This window comes from Xenopus laevis, chromosome 2L (genome assembly GCF_017654675.1).
Source record: "Xenopus laevis strain J_2021 chromosome 2L, Xenopus_laevis_v10.1, whole genome shotgun sequence".
Classification (NCBI taxonomy): domain Eukaryota; kingdom Metazoa; phylum Chordata; class Amphibia; order Anura; family Pipidae; genus Xenopus; species Xenopus laevis.
The window spans coordinates 74493649-74516188 of record NC_054373.1 but is presented as its reverse complement, the minus strand read 5'-3'; the positions used below and the strand labels follow the sequence as shown (position 1 = coordinate 74516188).

Genomic DNA, 22540 nt, shown 5'->3' with positions numbered 1-22540 from the left:
TTTTCGCCTGGCGGAGATCAGTTGTTTGGTCGATCGGCCAGGTTAAAAGATTTCTGTCGGCTGCCGATAATATCTCTGCATGTATTGCCAATCGTACGATTTTCAGTGGGAGACTGTCACTAGCTTTTGTCGGACATAACTATTGTACTATTGCTGTCAGGTATACGCATACAAATTACTCACATGTGACTGGTCCGCGTCTACCCTCGTGGAGGCCCTCTGTCAGCCGGACTCCGCTCCAGGCACACTGACAACGTCCAAAGTAATAGTAGATAGACAGGAGCCGTAATAACCACGGGTAGTGTTAAGATAAAAAAAAAATCTTTATTTCCAAGCATCTTTAAAAACACAAACAGGCATCCTCCTGGAGCTCTTTAACTAAACCATGACGTGTCTAGTCACCTGACGCGTTTCGTGCCTCTCTTTGGCACTTCATCAGAGGTGGAGTCTAGTCCTAGCTCTCTGCCTTATATAGTGGATACAATTAAAACAATATGCCCTTTAAAATTTACATATTACACTTTAGGTTTATTATCAGGCTATAACTTTGCTATATAATTATGGGAGTGTTGATCAAATGTATACAATAATAGGGATCCAAATTGGGGAGTGTTTCTATCCATGTATGTTTAATTTGATTCAATTTAATTTAAAGAAAACATGAAACCTCCCAATCACTGTTTAACCCCTGTGGGAGGCGTGTTTTCAATGTAAAGATCCAATATACCTCCCTTTGATCTATCACTTTCTGCAAATCTCCTCCTCTCACTCCTAATTTAACTAATTCAATACCTTGGAATTTTATTAAGCTGAAATTGCCGTTATGGTTTAACATAATGTGTTTACTTATGGCTGAGACTCTCCTGTGGTTATAACTGGTATAATGCAAATTATTCAAATCAATGGGTATAAGGTGTTCTCGCACCCGTTCCTTTAACGGTCTGCAAGTACGACCCACATATTGTTTGCCACACTCACATGTGGCTAAATAAATGACACATTTGGAATCACAATTAATATAACTACGTATAGGGAAATTCTTCCCAGTTATACTGCTCTGAAAACTATCCTTTATCATTATGTGTTTGCAGACCTTACATCTATTTTTGCCACATTTGTAACATCCATTTTTGTTCAACCATTTATTGCTTTCTTTTCTAGTTTTTTTTTAAGAATAGAAGCTTGGGGAGACATACATCACTTGCAATGGTTCTATTGCGTTTGAATACAAATCTAATATCATCTAAGACTGACTGATCTAACAATGGATCCATTCTGAGGACACCCAATCTTTTTTTAATTATTTTCTTAATCTGATTTGCCTGACTGCTATAAGGAGTAATAAACAATGTTGACTGTTCATTAAAGTGTTTCTGTGAATTTTTTCTTTTGTCTGTCTGTCTGTCACTCTGTTTTTTCTTATTGGCCCCACTTAAAAGGTCCTGTCTAGAAGTGGCCACTGCTCTCTCATAGGCCTCTTTAATAACCCTCGTGTCACATTTCCTTTCCAGTAGTCTATCCCAAAGTACCATGGCTTGGTCCTGGAAGGCATCCCATGTGGTGCAAATACGTCTCAGACGCAGAAATTGCCCCACAGGGATGCCCCCCAGGACCAATTTGGGATGACAACTGTCAGCCCTTAGTATTGTATTTCTCATGATGGGTTTCATGTATACATCACATTCAATTTTGTCCTGAGTGACACCCTTCAGTAAGATGTCCAAGAACTCAATTTCATTTTTTTGCCAATTATGTGTAAAGTGTAAATTATAATTGTTAGTGTTACAATACTCTGCAAATTTAGTGGCTTCCTGTTCAGTGCCCTCCCATATTACAATTAAATCATCTATGTAACGATGATAAGTTTTTATACTATGTCTGAAGGGGTTAATCCGTCCATAGACGCTGCACCGCTCCCACCAACCCATCAACCTAGTAATCATTACATCTTACTGAAGGGTGTCACTCAGGACAAAATTGAATGTGATGTATACATGAAACCCATCATGAGAAATGCAATACTAAGGGCTGACAGTTGTCATCCCAAATTGGTCCTGGGGGGCATCCCGGTGGGGCAATTTCTGCGTCTGAGACGTATTTGCACCACATGGGATGCCTTCCAGGACCAAGCCATGGCACTTTGGGATAGACTACTGGAAAGGAAATATGACACGAGGGTTATTAAAGAGGCCTATGAGAGAGCAGTGGCCACTTCTAGACAGGACCTTTTAAGTGGGGCCAATAAGAAAAAACAGAGTGACAGACAGACAGACAAAAGAAAAAATTCACAGAAACACTTTAATGAACAGTCAACATTGTTTATTACTCCTTATAGCAGTCAGGCAAATCAGATTAAGAAAATAATTAAAAAAAGATTGGATGTCCTCAGAATGGATCCATTGTTAGATCAGTTAGATTGTATTATTGTATTAGATTTGTATTCAAACGCAATAGAACCATTGCAAGTGATGTCTCCCCAAGCTTATATTCTTCAAAAAAAAAACTAGAAAAGAAAGCAATAAATGGTTGAACAAAAATGGATGTTACAAATGTGGCAAAAATAGATGTAAGGTCTGCAAACACATAATGATTTCAGAGCAGTATAACTGGGAAGAATTTCCCTATACGTAGTTATATTAATTGTGATTCCAAATGTGTCATTTATTTAGCCACATGTGAGTGTGGCAAACAATATGTGGGTCGTACTTGCAGACCGTTAAAGGAACGGGTGCGAGAACACCTTATACCCATTGATTTGAATAATTTGGATTATACCAGTTATAACCACAGGAGAGTCTCAGCCATAAGTAAACACATTATGTTAAACCATAACGGCAATTTCAGCTTAATAAAATTCCAAGGTATTGAATTTGTTAAATTAGGAGTGAGAGGAGGAGATTTGCAGAAAGTGATAGATCAAAGGGAGGTATATTGGATCTTTACATTGAAAACACGCCTCCCACAGGGGTTAAACAGTGATTGGGAGGTTTCATGTTTTCTTTAAATTAAATTGAATCAAATTAAACATACATGGATAGAAACACTCCCCAATTTGGATCCCGATTATTGTATAAATTTGATCAACACTCCCATAATTATATAGCAAAGTTATAGCCTGATAATAAACCTAAAGTGTAATATGTAAATTTTAAACGGCATATTGTTTTAATTGTATCCACTATATAAGGCAGAGAGCTAGGACTAGACTCCACCTCTGATGAAGTGCCAAAGAGAGGCACGAAACGCGTCAGGTGACTAGACACGTCATGGTTTAGTTAAAGAGCACCAGGACGATGCCTATTTGTGTTTTTAAAGATGCTTGGAAATAAAGATTTTTTTTATCTTAACTCTACCCGTGGTTATTACGGCTCCTGTCTATCTACTATTACTATTGCTGTCAGGGGCAGAAAACCCGCTGATCCGTTCTTTTACTACTTTATTTGATCTGAATGGTTAGTGGCAGGTCGGGAGATGATCGTTCGAGGAATTTGAACGATCGGATCTTTGCATCTATGGCCAGCTTAAGGCCCGCACCCACGAAAGGACAAGGGCCCTGCACCATGAAAGGAGCCCCCAGCAAGGACAAACTTTTGCTAATTTGTAATAATACCTCATGCGCACAAAGTTTTTATGATAAGCATCAGAGCGCACACAGTGATTGATGCAGGTCTGTCTCTGATCACATCTTCATTCTCCTGCTTTTGATTAGGGATGCACCGAATCCAGGATTTGGTTCAGGATTCGGGCAGGATTTGGCCTTTTTCAACAGGATTCAGATTTGGCCAAATCCTTCTGCCCGGCTGAACCGAATCCAAATCTTAATTTACATATGCAAATTAGGGATGGGAGGGAAATCATGTGATTTTTTGTCACAAAACAAGGAAGTAAAAAATGTTTTCCCCTTCCCACCCCTTATTTGCATATGCAAATTAGGATTCGGATTTGGTTCGGTATTCAGCCGAATCTTTCGTGAAGTATTTGGGAGTTCGACTGAATCCAAAATAGTGGATTCGGTGCATCCTTACTTTTGATCTTCCTGTGACCAGGCTGCATGGGAAAGGGGGGGGGAGAGCAAGTACAGCAGAAGAGCCAAGTGCTGCAGAGATCAAATGACAGACTTGCTGCCCCTGACTGAATGATTTTTCCCGCCCACAATGACTCCTTTTCATGTGGGAAAGAATTTTCTTTAAAGTTGGGCTGTGGACTTGCTAAAGGCAAGTTGGTGGCTCGGTGGCTTGCTACTTTCCAGATCCCCACCCCACTGTCTCAGTACAGGGAGATTACTGGTAAGAACTTTGGTTTTTTTTGTTTTCTACTAGCTGGCACTGTTTATTTACAAAGCATTTCCCACTTCCCTTATCAAGCACAAAACAAAACCTCTGGTACCATGTTAGCCAGTATACACCAGAATAGTGTATACTTTTTGTGTATTTGGTATAGCAACTTGAAAATGATTGTCAGACGTGCTATTCCTAAAACAACTAAAGCAGGTACATTTCCCTGCAACAGATGTGAAACCTGCAAATACATCCTGTGCAAAGATCAAGTTGCTATACCGAATACACAAAAAGTCTACACCATTGTGGACTACTAAACATATGTTTCACCCAATGTGGTATACATGATTACATGTACTAGGTGCTCTACAGGAGGCATATGCATTGGTGAAACAAGACAAAAATTGCGCACAAGGATGAACCATCACAGACATAAAATCAACACCAAATCATGTGATACACCAGTGAGGCAAAACTTCTGCAGTCAAAATCAGTCTTCAGGACATGCAGGTCTTAATTCTAAAAGGGAACTTTAAAATTGAACGGGAAAGGAAGATTTATGAATTCAAATGTATGGATTTATTTAACACATTAAGACAGGGCCTTAATTTAGGGTCAGGTTTCATGTCACACTATGTGACATGACTGAATCCAGACTCCTGGACTATTTACAACCCACCCTAATTCAATGTATTATCTCTACAATTGATCTCTATCTATCTGTAACGTCCTAATTTATTGCCCATGAATACCTTTCATTGATCTAACCGTATATATGCTGTGCCTTTCTAGCTTTCATTTGTGTTTTGCCTAATGAAGGGGCCTTGGTGCTCCGAAACCTTGCAATGTATTTTTATTGTTAGCCAATATAGGTATCATTTCTACAATACTTATGTATTTGTTTTTTTGTTATATTTCCACTTCCCTTATCAAAACTCATGGATCTGGCTTGTATCACTCTGTTCTCCCATAGTGACACTTAACTATTTCCTTGTTGTCATTAGCCATTTTAATTTTTAACCCCTGTAAATGTGATATTTATTTTAATATGTGCTGAGATTTTTGAACAAACAAAATAACTGTGTTCAGGGGTTATTATACATGGAATTGCCACTGTGTTCACTCTGCTAATTGTTCTATGGGCATTATAAATGAAAGCGGCTTTTTTTCAGAAGGAAGCGATTTATACCTTAGGCAGAGCTAAAATAGATGCTTATCTATCTATATATTCAAAGTGGGCATGCTCTAAATTCTGCAGAAACAGCCCCTAGGTTTGCCTGTACAGAGAGATCTCGGCCATAAAACTATGACAACATATGTATTCCCCCGTACTAAACTCAATTCAGCAGGAATAGCGCCCAAGGTTTGCTCATAGCCTGTACAGAGAGATCCCATAAAACTATGGCAGCATAAGTATTCCCCTGTACTAAGCACAATTCAGCAGGAACAGCCCCCTAAATTTGCTCATAGTCTGTACAGAGAGACCATAAATCAGTGCTGTCCAATTTATATGGTACTGTAATGCCCGAAGGCGCAGTTGAAGTAAGGACCAAAGAGGAAGCAACAAATCAGGTTCGCAGTACAGAAAAGGGTTTATCAAAGAATGGTCGTCAAACAGGCAGGATGGTCAAGACAGGCAGCACAGATTCAAAGTCGATAACAGGCAAAGGTTCAAAACACGGAAGATCAAGACAGAATATATCGCACCCAGGAACTATATGAAACAGACCTATAATTGGGCAAGGTCAGGAAGGAAATGAGGGTCTTTATAGTCCAGTCTATTGGCGCCAAAATTGACGCGCTTGCGTCAGACGCAGACGCCAGCGTCCCCACGCTGACGCCTTGACGCCGGCGCCCGATTCTGACGCCGGCGTCCGTTCCGTCGCCGGCGACCAATCACAGGGCGAGAAGGAGATGATGCAGGAGGATTGCGACCAGCCGGAACCATGTGCAGGGAAGAGGAATCGCCATCTTGGACGCCATCTTGGAGCAGGTCAGAAGATTCCATTACAGTACCCCCTTCCTTAGGGGGGGCCTCAGGACCACCGGGACCAGGACGAGAAGGAAACTGCCTATGAAACCTGCGAACAAGGATGGGGGCATGGACATCAGATTTTTTCACCCAAGAGCATTCCTCGGGACCGAAACCCTTCCATTCGACAAGATACTGGAGAGCGCCCCTGGAAAAACGAGAGTCCAAAATCCTGCTGACTTCGAATTCTAGATGGTCATCGATAACAACAGGAGCTGTGGAAGAAGAAGAGGAGGAAGACACTGCAGGTTTAAGGAGAGACACATGAAAAGCATTAGGGATCCGCATCTCGGGAGGAAGAAGAAGACGAACTGCCACAGGGTTGATGACCTCGATGATGGGAAAGGGACCGATGAATTTGGGGCCAAGCTTGGGAGTGGGAATCTTGAGGCGAATATTCCGTGTAGACAACCAGACCTTGTCACCAGGAGCATAGGGTGGAGCGGCAATTCTTTTCCTGTCGGCAAACTTCTTCTGGGAGGACGAAATTTTTTCCAAATTAGCAGTGGTGGCCTGCCAGATGGCCAGCATATGAGCGGCTTGATCATTAGCAGCAGGAACGTTTGTGAGTAAGAGATCCTGAGGGAATGCCAATGGGTTCCGGCCATACACACAGAAGAAAGGAGATTTCTGGGAAGAAGAGTGAAAAGAATTGTTATGAGCAAACTCCGCCCAGGGAAGAAGGTCCGACCAGTCGTCTTGACACAAGGATACATGGCAACGAAGAAATTGCTCCAAGGCCTGGTTAACACGTTCAGCGGAACCATTGGACTGAGGATGATAAGAAGAAGAAAATTGAAGAGAAATATTTAAAGCTTTACACAGTGACCTCCAAAACTTAGACACAAATTGGGAGCCACGATCGGACACAATTTCTGCAGGAAAGCCATGGAGGCGAAAAATATGTTTAATAAATAGTTCAGAAAGTTCTGGAGCGGAAGGCAGTTTGCGGAGAGGAGTGAAATGAGCCATCTTACTGAATCTGTCGATAACAACCCAAATGACAGTGTGGCCGGAGGAAATGGGCAAATCTACAATAAAGTCCATGGCGAGATGAGTCCAGGGTCGAGATGGGATGGGTAGTGGAAGAAGGAAACGTAGAGCAGAGGAATGGGGAGAATGACAAATCCCACCCAGGTAAGTCTCCCCATGCTTACCTAGGCTTTGGCGTTTCCCGGCTTCACTGGACACTCCTGGGCAAAGTGGGTTTTACCCCCACAGTAAAGGCATAGACCGGCCGCCCTTCTCCGGAGTTTCTCCTGTTCGGACAGACGGGCCCGCCCAATCTGCATGGGTTCTTCAGCCGGCAAGGAGGAAGAAGCAGAATCCATAGGAGCAGGAGGAAGCACTGGGGGAACAGGATTGAAAAGCAGAGGTCTCTGGAAGCGGGGGGCCAAAGTAGGTTGGAACCGGGGGTACCTTTTTGTACGCTCTCGGTCGAGTTCGAGCTGGAACTCCCTCTGCCGGGTATCCACCTTCACCGCCAAGGCCACCAGATCCTCCCACCGAGAAGGAATTTCCCGGGAAACGAGGTCATTCTTAATGCGTATAGCCAAGCCGTTGTAAAAGGCCGCGTGGTAACCATCGTTATTCCAGGAGGTCTCTGCCACCAGAGTACGAAATTCAATGGCATACTCGGGGACTGAGCGAGTGCCTTGTTGGAGCTGGAACAGTCGAGCCGAGGCTGCAGTAGTACGACCTGGAGCATCAAACACCGTCCGGAGTTCTTGTAGAAAAGCCCCGGCGTTGTCGATCAGCGGGTCTCTCTTCTCCCAAAGGGGTGATGCCCATTCCAGAGCCTTCCCCTGCAGACGGGAGATGACAAAACCAACCTTGGCTTGCTCGGAAACGAACTGGCCTGGCTGCAGAGTGAATTGAATTTCACATTGGTTAATAAAACCTCGACAAGCTTTTGGGTCTCCGCTGAAAAGAGGTGGAGCGGGAACACGAGGTTCAGACACCTGGAGAGGAGCAGGAATGGCAGGAACAGGCACAGCCGCAGGAGCCGCAGGAGACATGGCAGTCAATTTCTCCAGGATAACATCAATAGCCTGGCCAATTTGAGACTGCTGGGCTTCATAGGATTTCATGCGAGAAGCCAACCCCCGAATGGCCCCTCCGACATCGAGGGGTACTTGGGCCTCCTCCGAGGGGTCCATGGCCCAATTATACTGTAATGCCCGAAGGCGCAGTTGAAGTAAGGACCAAAGAGGAAGCAACAAATCAGGTTCGCAGTACAGAAAAGGGTTTATCAAAGAATGGTCGTCAAACAGGCAGGATGGTCAAGACAGGCAGCACAGATTCAAAGTCGATAACAGGCAAAGGTTCAAAACACGGAAGATCAAGACAGAATATATCGCACCCAGGAACTATATGAAACAGACCTATAATTGGGCAAGGTCAGGAAGGAAATGAGGGTCTTTATAGTCCAGTCTATTGGCGCCAAAATTGACGCGCTTGCGTCAGACGCAGACGCCAGCGTCCCCACGCTGACGCCTTGACGCCGGCGCCCGATTCTGACGCCGGCGTCCGTTCCGTCGCCGGCGACCAATCACAGGGCGAGAAGGAGATGATGCAGGAGGATTGCGACCAGCCGGAACCATGTGCAGGGAAGAGGAATCGCCATCTTGGACGCCATCTTGGAGCAGGTCAGAAGATTCCATTACAGGTACAGAGGGCCGGAATTTTTCTAATCTACATGGTGGAGGGCGGATAATGGAAGCCAGTGTTAGCCACTCCCTGTTTCTAGATCACACACACTTTAAACCACACCCATGTTACCACAAGACCATGTCCACATTAATAGCACACCAAAAAAACAGATGGTTGGTGCTCACTGCAGGGATCAGGGCTGGGACTAGGGGTAGGCAGAGTAGGCGGCTGTCTAGGACGCCATCATTGAGCGGCGCAATTTTAATGGGGGTTTTTTTCCACTTTTTTTCAAGCGTTTATTTAATAATTTGTTTCAGTAATCATGGTCACTCAGTCCGGTGGATCCGATTTATTTTTGGCTGCTGTTGACACAGGTAAAGATTGGGGGCAATATGATGGCTGCTGGAGGGCTGTATGGTGGATGGCTGCTGAGCTTGCTGGTACAGGTATGGGGGGCAGTATAATGGATGGTTACTGGCACAGGTATGGGGGGCAGTATGGTGGATGGCTACTGGCACAGGTATGGGGGGCAGTATGATGGATGACTACTGGCACAGGTATGGGGGGCTGTATTGTGCATGATTACTGGCACAGGTATGGAGGGGCAGTATGATGGATGGCTGCTGGCACAGGTACGGGGGGCTGTATTATGGATGGCTGCTGGGCTTGCTAGTACAGGGGGCAGTAATATAAATGAAAGTGTTGTACATTTTCTTGCTTTCTTTATTTAAAAATCATCATGTTAAGGAGGTAAATGGTAATGCAGGACAGGGGGTGCTGATTGAAGCTCTTGCCTAGGGTGCCAAACTACTTTGGCCTGGCACTGGCAGGGATGCCACTCATATGTGAAAAAAGTTAAGTCATATTAAGACATACCCTTAAATCCATATGCCTCCCCCTCCCCTGTGTATAATACAGTACTCCAGCATATGATTAACACTTTAGGGGCCCCTAACAATAATTTTCAAATGTTAAAGCCCCAGAACAAATACCAGGCTTATGTTCCATTGCGATCATAGGTCAGGCAGAGTATGGCAAACACAGGGTGCAAAGAACAGGCAAAGTATGGCAAACACAGGGAGCATAGGGAAGGCAGAACAGAGCAGGAGACTGGAAAATCAGGACCACTCTAATATGTACTACATACAGTGACACCGTGCTGGTGCCCCATTAATATTTTGAATAAGGTGTGAACAGGTGAACAATGTGGCAAATTTCAGTCTGGGTCTCCGGTGTGAACAGTACAGGCTTTAGGATGTGAACAATACAGGTGTCACAAGTGTGAACAATGCAGGGGGATCACAAATGTGAACAATAGAGGGGATTACAGTGTGAATTTGATTAAACAATGCAGGGGCCAGTTAATCTCTGTAGTTATACCTTTTAAAATACCCATTTGTAAATCTTACAAATGGTAAACAGACACAGCAGGCAGACTTTGATATGGAGGGCCTCATAAGGGGCCTCACGGGCCGACAGTTGGACAGCCCTGCCATAAATGAATGCCTACATGGGTATTCTCCTGTACTATTTACCATACAGTAGGAAGGTTTTACGTGCACTCTGTTTTCATATATTATGAAATTGAATACATGTTCTGTTCGTGCAGTTGCACTCCATAAAAATAAAACTGAGTAAAGAGTGAAATGTATTTATTTCTATATACCCTGTATAATCCATGGTGCTGTGCACACATTTCTACACTGGTCAGCAAATTTGCACAAAATATTTTCTTAACAGGGAAGATGGTCCCCGGCCTGCCCCCAGCCCTGCTTGGCAGCAGTCACTTGGACAGAGGGTAAGGCAGGTACTTTTTGCCCACACAGCCCTAGACCCCATGCCAGACAGCAAAAATCCCCCTAGGGGCTCTGCCAAAATGGTTCCAATTGGGCCCCGCAGTTGGTAAGACCAGCCCTGTAAGCAAAGATATTATCGTTCACTGACATTTTCAAACCTGTCCAATCGACTAGATCTTAGGATAATTATTCTCCACACGCGGTCTGAAAATCACACAAACCTTTGTTTCATGCAACAATATCTTTGAGTCTATGGCCAGCTTTAGAATCAGGTACATGTGGTAGAACATCCTTGGAAAGGATCTTGGAGTAAGCGGTCTTATTTAAACCTTATACATTTAGTTTTGTTTGAGTGTGTTATCACAATGCCTAGTTTAAAAAGGCTTTTTTTAGGCCTTAAGAATGAACATTATAGATGCCTATGAGTCTGTGGAGGGTTTTAAAAAATGTAGGCAAACAAATTGACATCAAACATTCCACTGCCCAGATGATCATGAGAAAAATTGTATTGCTTGGGATATTTGCTGCACCAAGGTCTAGGCAGCTCACCATTACAGAATCCACAATGAATTGCAGAGGGTACTTCTGGAATATGGAATTCAACTAAAGGTGGACCTTGCAACATGACAATAACCCTTAATATTCCAATAAATCCACCAAGGAATGGCTGGAAAGAAGAAATGGAGGGTTCTGGAATTGCCAAATCTAGCTGGATTTAAATCCACTAGATAAGCTTTGGGGAAAATTTGAAACGCTGTTCATGCAAGAAACCCTGTAAAAAAAGATTAGCCAAACAACACAGGCTAGTGTAGCGGGGATCTCCCCTGCACGTTTATTTCGTCAAGTGATGTAACGTTTGTCTGATGAAGGGGCACACCCCCGAAACGTTACATCACTTGACGAAATAACGTGCAGGGGAGATCCCGCTACACTAGCCTGTGTTGTTTGGCTAATCTTTTTTACAGATATTGCTGGGAGAGGCGCCGACCCCTCCAGCCAACACCGGGCAACTATTGTCAGGAGAGACCCAGGGGAAATTAGGTATATGTTTTGCTGCATGCAAGAAACCCCTCAGAAACATCAGACTAATAACTTATGCATGCAGGAGTGGGAAACATTTCTAGTAAAGAGTGATAAAAAGCACCAACTTGTGATTGGTGCCAACTGGGAGCACAACCAGGTATTAAAGCCAAAGATGTATAAATTTTTTTCACACAAGAAAAAGACAAGCAAAAGTCTAAGCATCACACAAGTTGGCGTCTTCATGGTGGTACATTTTCGTTGTACAAATTAACGCCCTTGATATAAGCGTGCCAGTATTTTGCAACAATGTCTAATGCAGTGATCCCCAACCCCAATGTTGCTCACAAACCTATTGGATGTTACTCCCAGTGGCCTCAAAACAGGTGTTATTTTTGAAGTCTTGTCTTGAAGGCAAGCTTTAAGGTGGCCATACACGGGCCGATAAAAGCTGCCGACAGACCGAGTCGGCAGCTTATTGGCCCGTGTATGGGGGCCCCCGACGGGCTTCCCCGATCGAGATCTGGCCGAAAGTCGGCCAGATCTCGATCGGATGGGGTTAAAAATCCCGTCGGATCGCGGCCGCATCTGTTCGTTGATGCGGTCCCCGCGATCCGACCGCCCGTTTGCGAACGTGAAGGATCCGATCGTTGGGCCCTAGGGCCCACGATCGGATCAGCCCGATATTGCCCACCTCAAGGTGGGCATATCGGAGGGAGATCCGCTCGTTTGGTCGATCCGTGTATGGCCACCTTTAGTTTAAAAAAAAAACCAGATGTTCTGCCAAACATAGCCTCCTGTAGGCTGACAGTCCACACAGGGGCTACCAATAGGCAATCACAGGCCATATTTGGCACTCCCAATATTTTTTTTGCACACTTAAGCTCTCCAATTTATTTTACATTTGAATGTGGCTCACGGGTAAGGTTGAAGATCCCTGTTTTAGTGCATCCCATCCTGGCAGCAAGAAATTCTTCTACAATTGGATTTTAAGCACAATAATGCCCAGAGTTCCATACATGAAAGAATGACAGTGTTCGATAAGCATCTATAAAAGTTTTCTTTGTGACAATTTGTAAATAATACACAGCATTAGTAACACAAACATACAATAATTAAGCTACACATATAACAACATATAAACAAAAAATATTAAATATACGAGAAAAAAAAAGTTCTTACCCGGATTTTTTACAAACTTTGTATATGATAGCACTAGCAACTATAACGAGTATGACAGCAAAAACGATGATTCCTGAATAATTAATAAAAAACAAAAGAAGAGCAATGAAAAACAGTCCATTCCTCAGTCAGCAGCAAAACGCTGGACATATTTTTTTTTTGTATGGTCAAAAGATGTTACAAATTGTAACAAAGTAATATCTCAGGACAAAAACACACTCTGTAGTTTGCCATACGAAATATGAATTATTTCAGTGGACATTTAATGAAGCTGTTTTAAGTGTATTACAAATACTAGTTGTCACACAGAATGCTTTATGATCACTGCTATTGGAAATTATGAGGATCACCAGGAGTCACTTCCACCTACTTGCAATGGGAACCACTTTCGCATGATAACAGTGAGGTAATAGTTGCCTGCGGATCATTAACTAATATGTTCCCTGTTATCAAGCTGTCATCCAGGTCCAGACTGGTAATCTGTCCATTTGGGCAAATGCCTGAGGAGGCTGCTCTATCCTGTGTTTAAGTGGGCTGCCTGCTGTCTGATTAGATGTGGCACTACACTTATTAAACACTGCGCCTGTTTTGTAAACCGCAGGCGTTTTATTTTTTCGGACAGCCCTGCTGCTCAGACTGAGGGGTGTGTGTGTGGGGGGGGGGGGGGGGACAGCACAGGGTCGGCAGATCGTTCACCACTAGGACCCAGGAGCAGCTTTTCCTTCCTGCACACTGTGACAGATGTTTGCCAGATTGTCTTCAATCTGAGGCCCGCCTCTCCTGCCTGTGATCTTCTGTCAGGGGAGAGCAAGCGGGCGAGCACCAGAACAGAGCTGCACACACCCTCACACTGATCTGAATGTCCCGCTCACTATTCCACTGTCTCTCACGCTGGGCTCTATATATATATATATATATATATATATATATATATATATATATATATATATATATATAAACATTCACAAAGTACCTGCACTCCTTCCTTGTTAGTCGAATGTGGGTGCTTGGTCAATCAGCGTATACAATGTTCAAAGTGGACCAGCACACCGAAGTTTTCAATCAAAAGAGTTTTATTTCAACATCACTCATGTGTCCAACGTTTCGGCCCATCCTTGATAAAGGCCCTAATGTGGGCCGAAACGTTGGACACATGAGTGATGTTGAAATAAAACTCTTTTGATTGAAAACTTCGGTGTGCTGGTCCACTTTGAACATTATATATATAAAAAAAAATATGCATGTGTATAAGTAAAAGACCAGCACGCATTTATGTGTGGGCCGCTTTGATTTATTTGCCAGGGCTATATTTACTCTCAGTCCGGCCCTGCTGTCATTTAAAAATAAAGCATAATATTCACACAAATCAGGTGCAAAATACTACATCATGCATTAAACTTGTGTGGCAACCACCAATGCAAATTATGATTACTGTAATGTGCCAATGTTAATGGTCTCATACTGTATTATGTATGTCCAAATAAATATTTGTTTTCTCCATTTCTTATTTGCATTGTGTTACAACGCGTGTCCACATTTACACAGAACAACGCTGCACACACACCAGTCTCTGGATCAACAGGCATCCACATTTTCATGAAAGGGTTTCTTGCAGTACAACCATTAATTCATAGCATTATCCCTTTAAAGCTATTTCTATTATGGCAATTTAAACACATACATACACACACACACACACATCTCTTTTTAAGTACAAAAAGGTGTAATTACAATCAAAATAAATCAGTGTTCACTGAGAGCACATAGCCTTATAGGATGCACAGTTAATAAATGCAATCTTATTAATCAACAAATATCAGTAATTCTCATTTTATTATAATTAAAAAAGCAAATCAAATTAAATCAAAACAATAAAAGAAATGGGAGGTACCCTACCTAGCATACATTCTACATGCAAAAGTGATACCAAGGAGTTTTGTCCATTCAGAAACAAAAAACATACATAAAAAAACTACAAAAACAAGTTGAGTTTTAGAGGTTTGCAAGGTTTTTTTATACCTTGAATGAAGTCACAACTCAAATGTTTTCTAATTTAAGAAAATACTTGAAACATTGAATTCAGGGTTAAAAACCTGAAAACTCGAATTAATTGAGTTTTTTGCAGAAAAAAACCTAAAATCTCTCAAATTAATGGAGTTTTCGAGCGAAACCCACATTTTTATCGGGTGCCTTTGAAGGGTCGCCTGAACATCAGCCACTGTTTACTGCTGAATAGTCAGATTCAGGTAGAATTCTATTGTGTCTACCTGCATATCTCTCTAAATTTCTGCGACCTTACTGTAACGTGTATGGCCACCTTTATTCCATGAAATGCTGCCATGCAGGGAGGTGCAAGTCTATGAAAAATGACCAAAGGTAAATAGTTAGGACCACCATATAGGGTTTACCTTGACATGGTATGGTGGCTTTGTAACCATAAGCCTTGCATAGATACTGAATAACTGGTGAAACAGGGGACCAGGGAACATTATTGATCAGATCCCTCCCTTTTGTTTGTTTATGATTGTACACATTGTCCTTGGTACTACTTTTGTGTGTTTATTTTTAATATGTACATTTTAGTTTCTCAGTATTTCATTTAGTATGAAAAAAAGTAAGTTAGGTAGAATTTTCTCCCACTCCCTGACTTTTATTCTTTTAATATTTGTAAGCAAAGGATTGGTGGATCTTTTGGTCCATTTGCTAACAAAAACTGGTGTCCTCTTCTTTTAATCTTAAAACATATCTGCATTTTAGGGTTTTTACTACAGGTATACTTAAAAGACCCCTGGCATACCTAATAATGATGTTTTAGTTTTTACTAGGACATTTCTCCCTGACTCATCCCCAAGTTGTACTGGCTGATACATTAGATAGCTTTAAGAAGGGGTTTGATGGCTTTTTAGCAAGTGAGGAAATACAGGGTTATGGAAGATTGCTCATAGAACAATTACTAGAGGTCTGGTTCTCCCCTGTCTCTGCCTGAACTTACAGGGTATGGCATCAGTCCTGTGCTATGGTTACTTGCAAAGTATTGGTTATTGCATTGAACTTTTCAGTTGCTCTTGTCAGCTACACTCTACCTGAGCTTTCCAGAGAATGGCTCCAGTCCTGTGTATGGCTACTTGTGCCTACACTGGGTATGCACTGAATCTTTTCACTTGCAATGAAGGTATTAGGACTGCACTTCACAGCGCGTTGATGTCCAATTCGTTGCTATGCGATGACTTGCATGCGACGTGTCAGATGTGCAGAAGATAATGGAACTGAACGTGAAATGGCAGGTATAAACTACATGTATCTGACTGCGGTGTTTATATCCAACATCTGGATACATGTAGTTTGTACTTCTGCACATCTGACACGTCACGTGTCATTGCATGGCGACAAATTGGACATCAACGCGCCATGGAGTTCAGCCTTTATAGCAGCTATTGCAGAGAATTGGCTAAATGGATGCATACCCAAATAGCCTCAGTTGAATGTAATCATGTGATCAGCTACACTGCCTGAGCTTTCCAGAGAATTGCTCCACTCCTGTGTTATGGTTACTTGCAGACACACTGGATAATGCATTGCACCTCTCATTTGCTCTGCGTTGTGTTATAGCAACTAGTGCAGAGCCATGTTGTAACCTCTGAGAACTGGCTAATTAGATGCATACCTGAGTACTTTCAACTGAATGGAATCATGTGATCAGTTACATACACCATTTTCCAGAGAAATGCTACAGTCCTATGGTATGACTGCTTGCTGCTACACTGGAAATCATGTTTCTTGCTATCAAATGTGTTTACAGTAAGCTCTGAGAACTGCCTCATATAATGCATACCTGAGTGTGTAATCATGCATACATCATTACATATGTGTATACATTCTACCTGGACTGTCCAGAGAAAGGCACCAGTACTTGGTAATGGCTATTGGAGCCAGATTGTATTTGCTGAATTAGGCTTGAAATTGTTTGGGTGACAGGTTAGTACCAACCTAGCTGTACAGGTATGGGACCTGCTATGCTGAATGCTTGGGACCTGGGGTTTTCCAGATAAGGGATCTTTGTGTAATTTGGATCTTCATAACTTAAAGGTATTGTTCAACTTCAAACATCTGGTTGTTTTCAGATAGTTCACCAGAAATAATGTTTTTTTTCCAACACTTTCTATTTAAGACCGTTTTTTCTAATATTGAAGTGTAAAAATATAACTTTTCACCTTCCTATGTCTTTCTGAAGCAGTTCTGGTAGGGGGTTGCCGACTATGTAACTGTTCTAAATTGATACATTTAGTTGATAAATATATCTTTGGCCCTTCTAAGTAGGATCCCTGGGTTTCATTAAAGGCAGCTGTTATAATTGATACAATAGTTGCTAATATTCCAAAGATGCTACTGAGAAAATTATCAACTTAATGTATTATGAATCTGAACCTGAATTACTGAGCTAACAGACTGAAACGCCAGAGAAAGGAACATTAAACTTCACTTTTGGAGAAACTGTAAAAAATAAAAATAATAAAATCATTTAAACATTAAATAAACCCACCCAACCAGCCACCGATAAGGATTAATTATATATTAGTTTGGATCAAGTACAAGGTCCTGTTATATTATTACAAAAAAAAGGAAATCATTTTTAAAACTTTTAATTATTTGGATAAAATGGAGTCTATGGAAGACCGCCTTTCTGTAATTCAGAGCTTTCTGGATAACAGGTTTCCAATAACTGATCCCATATGTTTTATGCAACATAGAGTTGAAGTACTTGGCTAATTGGGGCATACCTGAACAGCCTCTGTTGAATTTGAATGTAATGATGTAATCAGCTAGAGGTATTGTGAAACCTTAAGATTTCTGGGATATAGGACCAGAGGCTTGGAGGTATGGTCTGTTGTTACTTGTTTCATTAGAAGTGGTCCTCCTTTAGGGGTCTTTTATCCCGTTTCTGGTGCCCAAAGTGGATTATATGGCTGTTAGTTTTAGGAAGCCATCAGTATTATAGGCAAAGTCCTGTATTCTGATTACTTAAAAGGTGTGTAATGTACTGAACTTTGCACAATGATGTTCTTGCTCTTTGGCCATTCTCAGGGGGGGGGGGGGCAGAACTTTAGGATTGTATGCTACCAGCAAGTAAACACAATTATTGTGACTGACACAATTCATGGTTAGTTATCATCTGACAACCTGAATATATTACATTGTGTTACCACTTATTTATCATTCAGGTTATGTATATGCTCCTGTCATTTTAAATGTGACAATACTATGCTGTGTGTTTCTCATCAGCAGATTGATTTATTTCATTATGTTCTGCAGTGATTTTAGAGCCCTGTATTATGCATGCCTAAGTTGCAAACATCTGGGGCCCAAATTTTTTGATTTCTTCAGCAAACATTGTCCGTTAATAATATGGGCTAGCTTCAGCTGACTGTAGGTTGCTGTACTGGGCAATGTGCATGTTACTAAACTGCAGCCCATATTACAAATTCTAAATCTGTGATATTAGCATGTTTAAAGCTGCAGCACAATAGTGGTTCATTGTGTCCTGTTGTTGGTATGCTCTATAAGATGCTACCAGTTCAGGGTTTGTAGGCCCTTGCAGTATTCTAAAACCAGACAGAGTTAAACTGTAACAAAACTGTAGGTTTCTTGTGCCCTGTTAGATACATGATGGATATATCATGCTTTATAACCTGGTCACATGCTGCTGTTAACTATAGTAGCACTGGACCTGTAGTAAACATTGGGCCATGGTATAATCAAGGTATAATCAACAGGCTGTTGAACTATCATTCATCCGAGTTTTGCAGAGATTCTAGAGTCTAGCAGTATGCTAATCTGAATATGGTTTTCTCTGGGCTGCAGAGAGTCACTAATATAGTGGTATACACACTTGGTAAACAGCATATGACTTGCGTGTCCTAGAGGGCTCTCTGAGTTTGATTTATGTGGTAGGTCAGTCAAAATGTAAGCTATTTTGAGGTGGTTTAGTGGTTTGCTCTATTACAGGTTGAAGCAGGCCCTTCAGAGTGTTCCAACTAATCTCTGCATGGCTAGGATCTAGCACAGTGCTTCAGTAAGGTGCCGTAATGCTTATTGGTATCACCTATTTTTGTAGCTGGTCTCTTGGTATCTTCTTTATTACAAGCAGGATAATAAAATGGCTTGTACATCACATCATAATTAGCTTGCTGAGTAACTTTTCTGCCTTGAGAGTAGCTGTACAGTTGGGTGCTTGTTCTTGAAGCTATTCCGCATTGTTGTTGTTGGCAGGAGTGAGGTGTTTGTTACCAAAACACAACTATAGATTTGGCACATGTACATTCCCTTATATTAACCTCGACAAGCTATAGTTGCTTCTGTTGTTTTCAGGGATGCTAACCCTTGCAATTTGTATTTGATGTGGGTTAGGACTGTTGAGGTTATAGAATTGTGCATTTAGATTACTGGGTTCTTGGGGTTGTATTTAGTTTAGCATGTTTTATACATGTTATAGGCCTGAGGTTTATATTAAAGAAATGGTTTACCTGAGTTTGGAGCAGTTGCCATTCTATACATTTTTTTCCCACATATATGTTGCTCTTAGAGGTCCTGGTACATTACTATTCTGGTTGCAGGTTTAACTATGATCGTCTCCCTGGGGGCATTAGAAAGAGAGGTGTCCCTTACATCTTGGAAGCTTGGAACATGGTGTTGTTGTCTTCCATCAGATTTAGTCAGGATAAGGGAATAAAGCATTTGTTATGGTGAGCAGGTGTGACTGTGACCTTGCTAATAGTTGAGATGTATTACTTTGTTCCTGCCCAGTGCCCATGTTGGCTGGGAATATGCCTTCCAGGTTCCTTGTGTAGGACTGGCTCCTAGCAGGATTTTCTTCCCCTTAGTATCATTGTTCATTGCTCTCTTCCTCTAGGTTGGATTTTAGATTGGCTAATCCAATAAGAAGTCTCCTATACATTACTAGGTTCTGCATCTGGTGCTGATAGTATGACAAGTTGCTGTACTTCACAACTGTAAGTTATTGCCGTATTATCCAGGAGTCTATTAGAGCCTAGTTCCCTCCCAACTGGATCTTTCTGAGGGGGCAAGGGGCCGGGATATCCCAGTAAGTACTGATATGGATTACGTCCAGGAAAGGAAAATTACGGTAAGTATGATACAGTTTTCCCTTTTCGCTTGATCAACTAGCAGCTAGGAAGGTTATATATAGACTTAAAACTTGATGGACGGGTGCCTTTTTTCAACCTAACTTACTATATGCTACATACATGAGTGTGATAGAATGCCGTTTATTTTTTAATCTATAGAGACCAAGAATCTCCATAAACCAATATATGGTAATGCCATGCTAAGTAGAAATGTGGCTTTCCAAATGGTTTGCCAAATGTATAATTTAAGCAAATAGAGTATGAAAATCAGATCACATCTAAAGGGTTATGCCTAACCTGAAAAAAAAAATCATATCCTATGGCTTTTTAAATGAACAGACAACCTGTTTGTTGGTCATCAGATTTTATGGACTGCACTTACCAACGATAGCCCCAACGCTCATGCTCTGTTCTGGAATGCAAAAGAGAACGTACTAATTATTAATGAGATACATTGTTTAATGTAATTTGGACAGTTGCTGGTGTATTGCTTTAATGGAAGGTTTAATTATAGTTATAATGTTATATCATTAACAAAATTATGAAGAGAAATTTTTTTTTAGTGCATTTTATTATCATGAGATCTACTTATTTAACTTATTATACAATATTTAGTTTTTAACATTTTGAAATGGGGGTGTGATGGCTTCTTCAAATACCCAAGGGACTGTTTCTTACTTGGCTGGCCATTCAAAGGTCTATCTTATCTAAACAAATTATGTTTTAACTTAAGCCCACATTAGAATTAGAATGACCTCTAACCCTTCAACTGTTAATAAATAAATATAATAGACTTTGCAGCAATCAGAAGTTTGAGGGGTCAACAGCATGGATCTGGGACACCATACAGTCATATATGGTCATCTAGGCTCACTATAAACTTCTGGCAAATTCACACAATGGAGGGACTGCTTTTGATTGCAGTAAGAATAGATTATATTTTACAGTAGTTTGGATTGAGTAAAAGGTAATAGTTTATTATTACAGAGAAAAAAGAAAAAATTTTCTCTGTAGTTACAGCACTGATCACTGAGTAAACTTGCACTTTTACAAGATATTTACAAGAAACATTTCATTGCAATGAATGCATGGTCGTTCAATGGAGGGATTAACAGTGACAGTTCAACATTAATTATCATTGTCACTTTCAGTCAATCTTTAATACAAATTAATCATATGGAAAAGACACTATTTTCCCAACTAAAATCAGATGCACGAAAAAGCATCTGTATGTACAACTTGTAAGAAGTTTGTCTAAGTATTTGAAGTGACTATTGAAAATGCTTAAAGGGATCCTGTCATCGGAAAATCAGTTAATAGTGCTACTCCAGCAGAATTCTGCACTGAAATCCATTTCTCAAAAGAGCAAACAGTTTTTTTTATATTCAGTTTTGAATTCTGACATGGGGATAGACATTTTGTCAATTTCACAGCTGCCCCCAGTCATGTGACTTGTGCCTGCACTTTAGGAGAGAAATGCTTTCTGGCAGGCTGCTGTTTTTCCTTCTCAATGTAACTGAATGTGTCTAAGTGGGACATGGGTTTTTACTATGGAGTGTAGTTCTTGGATCTACCAGGCAGCCGTTATCTTGTGTTAGGGAGCTGCTATCTCGTTACCTTCCCATTGTTCTTTTGTTTGGCTGCTAGGGGGAAAAAGGGAGGGGGTGATATCACTATAACTTGCAGTACAGCAGTAAAGAGTGATTGAAGTTTATCAGAGCACAAGTCACATGACTTGGGGCAGCTGGGAAATTGACAATATGTCTAGCCCCATGTCAGATTTCAAAATTGAATATAAAAAAATCTGTTTGCTCTTTTGAGAAATCTGCTGGAGCAGCACTATTAACTGATTAATTTTGAATTTTTTTTTCCCATTACAGTATCCCTTTAACAATCTGATATCTATGTACACAAAATTCAGGCAAAAAAATTGAACTGTCTTTTTGCAAGAAACCGTACCTTCACATTCAGGAGGATAATTACTCCATGTTCCATCAGTTTGACACTCCAAGTAACTTGTTTTTGATGTGTATCTGAGAAATAATGGAGAGAAAATAAAAGTAGTTTTATTTTAAATAAATCTATTAATTCCCATAATTTCATATTTGTTACAGTCAACCCTATTTTATATACCTTTGTTTAAGATTTATGGATTTTATGTTGTTTTATTTATATTCCCTTTGTGTTCTGTTGCATTTCAATGGAAGCATTTCACAATGCAAACAATATTGCCTTTGTGAACCCTTTACACCTCATGCGACAATAGGATAGTGATTGTGAATGTTATAGTTTGCGCAGTTTAACAAAACTTCTTAATGAAAAAGTACATTTGCTTCAAAAGTTTACGTCACTTTTAAGCAAGCCTTAAAAGTTTTCAATGCACAGCTAAAATTCTTAATGCAATAAGTCTAATGAAGAATATTGCATTGTGACATACAC

The 22540-nt window shown here is 41.1% G+C and overlaps 1 protein-coding gene across 4 annotated transcripts in view; it reads right to left on the bottom strand.

Moving 5' to 3' along the window:
• LOC108708165 (complement receptor type 1) overlaps window positions 1-22540 on the bottom strand; it is a 119831-nt gene that overhangs the window by 14853 nt on the left and 82438 nt on the right. For all 4 annotated transcript variants that reach the window (XM_041582056.1, XM_018246573.2, XM_018246575.2 and 1 more), the window contains exons 13-15: window positions 22061-22134; window positions 20484-20513; window positions 12960-13032 (exon numbers count right to left, since the gene is read on the bottom strand). In XM_041582056.1, coding sequence (XP_041437990.1) covers window positions 12960-13032; window positions 20484-20513; window positions 22061-22134 — 177 coding nt within the window. The remainder of the gene's footprint in view (window positions 1-12959; window positions 13033-20483; window positions 20514-22060; window positions 22135-22540) is intronic.